At 43.2% G+C, this 9,630-nt stretch overlaps 1 protein-coding gene across 1 annotated transcript; it reads left to right on the top strand.

Annotated features, from left to right (window-relative positions):
* Positions 1–264: 264 nt before the first annotated feature.
* Positions 265–3,332, top strand: LOC141769966 (natterin-3-like). The gene is made up of 3 exons (XM_074639519.1): positions 265–289; positions 942–1,035; positions 2,133–3,332. Exons 2-3 carry the CDS (start codon positions 942–944, stop codon positions 3,218–3,220), a joined length of 1,182 nt encoding a protein of 393 aa, XP_074495620.1. The 5' UTR covers positions 265–289; the 3' UTR covers positions 3,221–3,332.
* The last annotated feature ends 6,298 nt before the right edge of the window (positions 3,333–9,630 follow it).

Here is a 9,630-nt window from a genome sequence, read left to right as displayed (position 1 = left end):
TTTTTTAAAAGAAAATCCCCACTGGATCATATTTGACTTGGCTACTTTCTAATGTCACAAAAGCTGTTTTCCATTACCTGTCAATGGGAGAATGTGTTGTTTCCCAATGCCTAGTTCACACTACATGACTTTAGAACTGATTTTCCAAATCGGCGTTGGCTCGCCGCTCACACATTGGCGCTCAAGCGTCATGTGTGAACTTTCTCTGCTTTATGGTTCAGCCATAAACCGGTACGTATAAACCTGGAGGTGACTGGCTGTGTGGACTCAGTGGGGAGCGACTGTCAGGGTGAGTGCTGTTCAGTCTCTTTTCACCTCCAGTCAATCAGACGTGATCATGATCAAGTGGCAATAGTCTCTAGTAATCAATCTGTATTAACTGGTTTTCGTACTCTTATATAATTTAATATTTTCATATTCAATCAATTGTAGTCGATTATTACCGCTTTTTCGTTTTCGTTTTTTTTCCCTTATATGAAAAAATACTGCTTTTGGATTTATACGTGATGCTTATGTCATGGCATGTTCTTTGTCGTGTTTATTTATTTTGTGTGATGAAATTAGTTCTTATCTTGGAGAACAAAGTGCATGTCTGGATTAAGTAAAGAAAAATGTTGTTGATTGGCTCTGAAACATCAGTCAGATTGAATCTATGGCCCCGGCTATGGCTCTGAAATAACAGCAACAACTGTGTGTTGATAAATCCATGGCTGAAGTAGCAGACAGATTTGTAATTGCAAGTTTTTCCCTGAGTCCCGCCTTTCCGCCGTAAATTTTAAGAGATCATTCCTGCAATTCCAAAATATTGATTGTATCCCAAAAGATTTGGACCCATTTGGTATTTCGGTGGTTTTGTCTCTAGTGTTCCACTCTAATGTGTAAACTTCAGATCATTTTTCAAGACCAACTGGAAGAGATAACATTTTGTGTTTCATCTCCAGATGAAGCTGTCAGTGTTGTTGCTGCCGGCCCTGCTGGCTCTGTCCTCAGCCAGTCTGCAGGACATCATGAGGAAGAGCTCACAGCACAGAAAAGGTAAACATTTTATATATTTCATCCTTTTGTGACATTAACAGATTCAAACAGTAGCATTGCGTTACACTTGTAGTATATACCTAAAAGTGGGGACACACCAAGTTGACATCAAAGAACTAGCGGCGTCGAAGGCCACCCGTGGGGTCGCCTCATGTTGCCTTTGTCTTGGCCAAAAAGTTGCACTCGAACACACAGCAAAGACGACACCTGACGACAACGTACGTTCTGCGCCTGCAGAGAGGAAACAACTCTACACACCAGCAGGTCACAGTAGTCCATATTTGTCATTCAAAACCGGAAGACCGAGGACAGCCCTGATTCGTTTAAGCTGAACCGCCAATCAGAGTAATTTCACTAACCGACAGGCGCCGCCAATTCAACATGCTGAATTGGCCAAAAAATCTCAGACAAGAGCAGACGGTGCGGGACACAGTGAAAAAACTAGGCCGTCGGACGCTCGCCAACGGCCCCAAACTGTCCGCCAGCCGACCGTCGGCTTGGTGTGTCAGGACCTTAACCACGCAGACTATATCTATTCTGAAGTATATGTTTTCCAGACTTTCCAGACAGTCTGGTCCCTGGTGTCAAGTCCTCTGACTCGTGCTAAGCTAATACTATGAATTATTCATTATGTGGTTAAAGGTACTATATGTAACTTTCAGAAAATCCTTGCTGTTAATGACACCCGTGACCATTAATTGAACTGCACTCGGCATCCTGTTGCTTGTGTACGTGCTCGCACTACGTAGGCGCGAGCGATCATCCTAGGCATCAGCCAAACCAGTGACGTGACAATACATTACAATCATATATCACCGTTCCTATCTGTAATGTCCAATCTCCATGATACCAAATAGCTTGCCATTTGCAAATGACTTCATCAGCTAAGGTTAAAAAGTAAAACTATCCCGAGTCCCTTACATAGAAATCAGTCCACAGGCGGTTATAGGCAACCGAGAAAGATGGGTAAGGTCTCAGTTTTTAAGTTACATTACAATCTGTTCACACATTGGCACTACAAAGCAATTAATACATGTAAATTGTTACATATAGTACCTTTTAAATAAGTAAACTTTCTGTCTGTCTCTTTCACACAGCTTCCTTACTGAACCTAGAGCTGGAGGGTCGGGTGCCTGAACCGACTGGTAACAATGCGGTGTCGGGTCCTCTGACTCCAGCTGACCTGGAGCAGCAGCAGGATCTACCTTCCTCCTTCATGTTCAGTGACAATGTTAACCTGGAGTGGCTGACATGGAACGGCTCTTTGCCCAACGGAGCTGCCGCAATCTACAACGGCTACACCGAGCGCACTGACTACGTCTGCAAGTTCAAGTGCGAGGCCGGCTTCTACAACCCCAGCCTGGGCCCCTACTGCCGCTACCCCTACGGAGACCGAGAGTACTACGCCCCCGAGTTCGAGATCCTGGCCAACAAAGACAACTTTGAGTTCCTGGAGTGGAAGGAGGGCTCCTACGGTTCAGTGCCACAATATTCAGTCAGGACCTGCCCAGGTGTTGGCATCTACGTTGGGAAAAACAAGTACGGTCTCGGCAAGGTTGTTCCCCAGTTTGAAGCTTTCTTCCTGCCTTGGGAAGGTGATGAGTATTGGTACAAGAGTTACCAGGTCCTGACCATCAACAGGGATGCCTACACCCAGCAAATCTCTGACGTCAAGTACGCCATCGATGATGTCGCCATCTTCCAGTATCCTCCGGAGACCATGCGCATCTCCGGGGTCACCAACAACGAGTGCCAGACGGTAACGAAGACGGTCACCATCTCCAAGACCACAGAGGTGGAGACCACCTGGAACATCGGCCGAGCCACCATGCTGGGCATCACCGGCAGCATCACGGCTAAAATCCCCTTCATCGGCTCCGGGGGCATCGAGCTGAGCGGTGAGAAGACGCTGCAGTTCTCCAGGGGAACCACCATGGTGGAGTCGCTCAGCCACTCCGTGTCCGTGGAGCTCAGCGTCCCGCCGAACCACTCCTGCAGAGTCCGTATGGAGGGACGCAAGATCAAAGCCGACATCCCCTACACGGCTCGCCTCAGCCGCACCTACCGCAACGGAGAGACCCAGTGGACGTCCATCGCTGGGACCTACGACGGAGTCCAGATCGGAGAAGTCCGGGCCGTGGTGGACCGCTGTGAACCCGTACCTGACGCCCTGCCATGCCCCTGAAAGACTGAAGGAAAACACACCAAAACATATTTTTTGAACACCTAATATTGAAGGCAAATTATGTCACAATAAAAATAATGCCATACACGTGTTGTGTGGTAAATGGGAAATATCTTTTGTGTCATTTTGTGTCTAAAAGAAAACTTTCGATGTTGAAAATGCATTTAAAAATAAAATCTTGTGGCACTTAAACACTTCCATTCTCTTCACATTTTACCATTTTATGAATTCAGATTCACAACAAACACAAACTTCAGAGCAATTAAGTACATTTCCTCTGTTCTTACTGTATGTAAAAGTTTTCAAATTCACTTGAGCATTTCTAATTTGGGAGACTTTTAACTTTGTCTAAACTACAGCTCAGAGCACGATATTGTACCGTTTTCCTGAATACAATTATTACTGGAGTTACTGGTTACTTTGCAGATAGACATTTTCCATACTAAATAAATAATGCATGCAAGAAGTGTGCAGAAGTTTTTCTATTGAAACTTCTTATTTTTCCCACTGACAAACCAAACATATTAACCAATGTCATAGAACGCTGAGATAAAAGGAGAGTGATAAAAGACGTACGAGGGTAGGCGTTTGCAAATAAAATACAAATGTAGTTGCAGGGATGAAACAAAAACATGAAAAAGAGTAAGAAAAGAAATGCATAATAAAAAAAAAGAAATGAAAGGTGAATAAATAATAAAAGGGGGATGGATTCCCAGCAGTGGGTGGATTGTTTTCCTAATGTTTTTGTAGGTATTTTTTTACACTTCCTTGTATATTCTCCAGTGGAAGGTACAGTTGTGCAGTTTGCTTTCCATTTCTAAAAGAATATTCAGCAAGTTTGAATGTCTGCAGGGATTGCTCAAACTATTGCAGTCTTTGGATTAACTTGCAATGAAACCTGCAAAATATTATGATAATTTATTTATTTATTATTTTATATAATTTTCCATTTGTATTCTTTCCAAGTATGGAAGCATAACTGATGGCATGAATATGGTTCTTAATACATTTCATTGCATGTTTCATTCTCAAGAGGGATGGCAATATTGGTCGAATGGTCCTGACTAAAATATCTCAATAACTATCGGATTTTCTGACTCGCACCAACATCATCAAAATAATAATGTGTCCAATACTTTGGTTAATAACCAAATATCTGCAAAACAAATGATATTCCCATTGGCCTCAGCTGTACTTGAGCTAATAAGCTAATGTTTGCATGCTAACACGCTGACCTAAGATGGTGAAAATTATAAACCTGCTTAACATCAGTATGTTAGTGTTACACCACTCACACACACGGTTTGGTGTAGAAGAGAGAGTTCACTTTTATTAATTCACCGGCAGAACTGGCAAAACAAAACTAGCTGTCGATGCAGCACCGGGCACACGCACTTCACAGAACAAGGGCTCCGTCTAACAACAGAAACTTCTTCTTCTTCGCTGGTAGCCATTTACCGCTGAGAGTTTCACCCTGCCCCCTGCTGGCGGGTGTAATTATACATATTTAAACAAAAGACTGAATATCACAGCATATTACTGAATGACATATTAGATAAATGTAACTAGGAATAGATATAAAAATGATATATCTCTCAGGTGCTACAATCCTCCCCTGCCAAATGAATGTTGTCCTCAACATTAGCATTCAATTTCAGTGCAACTCTGACTATAGGATGTAATACCAATACAACTACGTCATTAAGACAACACTTTACATTTAACATGTCATATAATGGCAATGGCTTTCACTGAAAGTTAGCAAGACGTAAATGTTCTTCAGTGCATTTGAACAGATTTTACCTTAAGTGTACATTACTATTGTATACCATGTGATCTCATCACACTCTGCTCTTAAATAACACCACAGTGTTTAAACTTAAGAATAGTCTTAACTCTGAGCAGTTGTAACAATATACAGTACTAAATTGATACTTTGAACAAAACATTTCTGTCACTTCGCTATACACTTCACATCATACACACATGTACCAAAAACATTCCATATGCATTACTTAAATATGCCATATCTTAATCCAAACTATATAGTTTATGACTAAACTTCTTTTCAGTTGCATATCCCATATGAGTAACGTTTTGAAAATATAAGCAATTTACTAAATGCATCTTTTTTTCTCTTTTTGTTTAAACCAGGTAAGTGTAAACAACAATTAAATCACAGTAGATAACTTCACATTACTTTCAGACTCTTTTCTTCTGTATACTTTGTTTATCTCAGTCCTCCTTGTCCCATGACATCCATACTGGACAGTAACTACTCAGTTCACAAACAGTCCATGTTACTGTATCTGTTCTTCCAGAATAATCTGCAACAGTCCATAATGAACCTATTAGCAGTCTTTCAGTAATATCCTGCGGGAACAAGAGCAGGATAAACCAGTTGTGTTCCAAACATCGGTGGAGGTAGCCAGGGCACACTGTATTGTCCATATACTGGTACCAGCGCATTTACATACAGCGGGTTAGTGTGAAGCCCCACCACACGACGAGTAGGCTGACCTAATGATTCATAGGTCAATGTCTCTTTCGGTCGTCTTTCCCTCTGTGACCTGCGTGGCTGTGTGTCAGAAGGCTCTGACTCCTGTTCGCTGGGCAGGTCTTCAGACTGAACAGTTTCTGCGACCTCTTGAGTGTCATGTCCAGCTGGGACATCTCCGGTAAAGTCATTGTCCACAAGCATTTGCACTGGAGCATCCATTCTGAACTCCTCCGCTTCAGCGTCAAGTTCAGGCTGAGGTACTGTTTCAGGAGTAATGGGAGGTGCAACATTTTGCTCTGCAGGCTGATGGTGATGGTGCCTCAGTCTATGAGCCCAGTAATATTCCTCCTCATCTGAACTCTCTGAGTCCTCTGATGTCTCATTTGGTGTATTCTCTTTGTGTCGCTTTCTTTGTTGAGTATGAGGATTTTGTCCTCTCACAGTGCTTTGAGCTGGTTCCTGAAGTGGCAAAGCATTACATGGCATTAACATGTTGCGATGGAGGATTCTGCCTCTCCCTGTGCCACGTTCAGATTTTACCTCATAGACTGGGCTGTCTTTCCCCTTTTGAGAGACCACAATGTGTATTTGATCCTCCCAATATGAGCGCAGTTTTCCTGGTCCGCCACGCTCTGACATATTTCTCACAAGGACCCTGTCTCCTGGAGAAAGCACTGAACTTTGTCTCTTTTGGTCGTAATACGTTTTTCCTCTTGCTGTAGTCTTTTGGATGGTTTTTGATGCAATGTCATATGCTTCTTTCATCTGCTGCTGCCATTTTTGAGCATATTCCTGGTGTGAATTACATCCTTCCTCATCATTTATTCCAAAGATCAAGTCAATAGGCAAACGGGGATTTCTGCCAAAAAGCAAGTAGAAAGGAGAATATCCAGTTGCTTCACTGGTTGTGCAGTTGTAAGCATGTACGACTTTACTCACATAGTCACTCCAATTCCCCTTTTTCTCCTCATCCAAGGTCCGCAGCATTGACAACAAGGTGCGATTAAATCTTTCAGCTGGGTTCCCTTGTGGATGATAGGGAGTTGTTTTTGAGTTGGTCATGCCAGAGTATTTTTGCAGGCGTCTGAATAGGTGGTTCTCAAATTCTTTGCCTTGATCGTGATGTATTTTAGCAGGGAAACCGAATTTGAGAGAAAAATCATTGAAGATCTTTTCTGCTGCTGTTTTGCCTGATTTGTTACGGGTTGGGTAGGCTTGTGCAAACTTAGTGAAGTTGTCAATAATCACTAAAATATACTCATACCCTCCCCTGCTTTTTTCAAGGTGAACATAGTCTATAGAAACCATTTCGAACGGTGCTGTTGCAGGTACATGACACATAGGGGCTCTGCTATGCATGGCAGGTTTTTTCTGGATGTTGCACTTACAAACTTGGGTTATAAAAAACTCAATGTCTTTTTGCATCCCAGGCCAATAAAACCTCTGCCTAGCAAGGTGTAAGACACGTTCTACCCCCAAGTGTCCCCATTTCACAGTGAAGGTACTTGTACACAAGCTCTTTGTATTTTTCTGGAAGCACAATTTGATTACAGGTCGCCGTTTTGCGCTTCAGCAGACCCTCTTGAGAAACATACAGTCTTTTCCATTCACGTAGCAGTTGCTTAGTTTTTGCTGCTTCCATATGCATGATCCTCTTGTCCGGTTTTTCCCTGGACCTTTTCGACTGGAGTACATGGGATATGACAGGATCTTGCAGCTGTGCCTGTAGTAACTCTTGCTGTGTTACTTTTATGTCTGGCTGATTATCTGCAGCTAACTCCTGAACATGTGGGCTGCATGTAATGGCTGACACCCAGTCCACTTCGTGTTGTTTTTGTGTTGCATTGAATATTACACTTAAAACTTCAGGGGAGCACTGCTCTGTGCACTCGCTCATATAAGAGTCCATACTCACAGGTGTGCGGGACAGGAAATCTGCATCTGTATTTGTTTTTCCTGGACGGTACTTCAGTGTTATGTTGAAGTCGGCAAGCTCACACACCCAGCGATGTCCGGTCGCATTCAGTTTAGCTGTGCTCAAAACATAAGTAACAGGGTTGTTATCACTGTATACTGTTACTGAGGGGGCATAAAACAAATAATCCCTAAACCGGTCTGTAACAGCCCACTTGAGCGCTAAAAACTCAAGCTTCCCTGAATGTAAGTGGTAGTTTTTTTCTGCTGGTGTCAATGTTCGTGAGCCGTACCCAATAACTCTGAGTTTGCCTTCCTGCCTCTGGTACAAGACTCCTCCCAGTCCTTATTCTGAAGCATCAACATGGAGAATGAAGGGATCTTCAAACCTTGGATAAGCTATTACAGGTGGGTTAGTCAGGACATCAACTAGATAGTTCAAGGCTTTCTGGTGAGTGTCACTCCACACTATTTTCTGATGTGGGGGGAGCTGTCCTGCCCCTGCTAACCGAAAGGTGGGCTTTGACTTAGGACTTGGGGTTACATCTGTTGAGAGTAGTTCATACAGGCATTTTGCATGACGAGAGAAATCCTGCACATAGCTTCTATAGTACCCCAGGAAACCCAGAAGTTTGCGCAACTCTTTAATGTTTGTAGGGGGTTTTGTCTTAAGCGCTTGCACAGCTGCGCTTTCTTTACTGTCCATCTTGTAGCCTTCAGCTGAAATCACTCTTCCAACATAGCGTACCTCATTTTTGAATAGGTCACATTTGTCTGGCCTCAGCTTAATTCCCCAAGCTTGCTGTTGTTTGAGGACAGACCTCACATCCTCAACATGCTGTGTGAATGTTTTACTGTAAACCAAGACATCATCCAAGTATGGAATACATATTTTGTCTCTGAGACCTTCCAGGCTCTCTTCCATACTGCGCTGGAAAGCTGAAGGTGCGTTTGTGAGGCCAAATGGAATCCTGTTCCATTCGTACAGCCCCCATGGGGTTGAGAAGGCTGTGAATTTCTTTGAGTCCTCACTGACACTCCCTTGATGATAAGCTTTGCCTTGGTCCAGCACGCTGAACCAAGCATTTCCACCAAGGCCATCAAGTATCTCCTGTATGCGTGGTATGGGGTGCCTGTCCGGGATTGTCTTTTTGTTAAGACCCCTGTAGTCAATACAAAGCCTTAGGCTCCCATCTTTTTTCCTCACGCAGACCACTGAAGCAGCATATGGGGAGGTGGATTTGCGGATGAAGCCTTTACTTAACAAGTCCTGGATGTGGTTCTTTACCTCCTCATACAATGGGCGAGGTATGGCATTATATGTTCTGGCTACTGGGATCTCATCAGTTAGCTTAATGTCCATTTTTAAGTTTTTAATGTAACCTACATCATCTTTGTGTCTGGCAAATGCTCCCGATTCCTCCCTGAGCATTTGTTTGACCACCGCTTGTTGTTCACTGGTCAAGTGGTCTACCTTGACAGGTGGATCCAGCAGTTTGTCCTGGGGATCATCTTGAGATGATTCTGTGGTGGAGCATGGTGGAGCCTGAGAATTTTCAACAACTACAGAATTAACCTGGTGTTCTTCTGAGTACACTGGGTAACAGTCTGTTATTCTCTGCATGCTTCCTATCACAGCTTTACTTGGCATTGTGATGTCATGTTGCGTGGTATTTCTCACATAAATGTTCACTTTACGTGAGGAACAGGAAACATTTATCAGTTGACAGGTGATTTTGAGGCCTTCATCCAATGACAAGTTCTCCTCAGGTTCAAAGAGCATTTCAGTTTTCACTTTGAGATTGGTTTTGACAGGACAGGTAATACACTTTATTTCCCCCCTTGGAACTACAACAGATGTGCGTCCTGTGAGGACAGGGTAAGTAACATTCTCATTTGTAGCTCCCTGAATGAGGTTAAGCAATGTTTCTGCCTTTACTGACCCTAGTCTGAGTGAATTTCTGAGCAAAGCTACTCTTTCACTAGACTGAACCTG

This window comes from Sebastes fasciatus, chromosome 6, assembly GCF_043250625.1.
Source record: "Sebastes fasciatus isolate fSebFas1 chromosome 6, fSebFas1.pri, whole genome shotgun sequence".
NCBI classification, from domain to species: domain Eukaryota; kingdom Metazoa; phylum Chordata; class Actinopteri; order Perciformes; family Sebastidae; genus Sebastes; species Sebastes fasciatus.
This window is presented reverse-complemented; position numbering and strand designations above follow the sequence as displayed.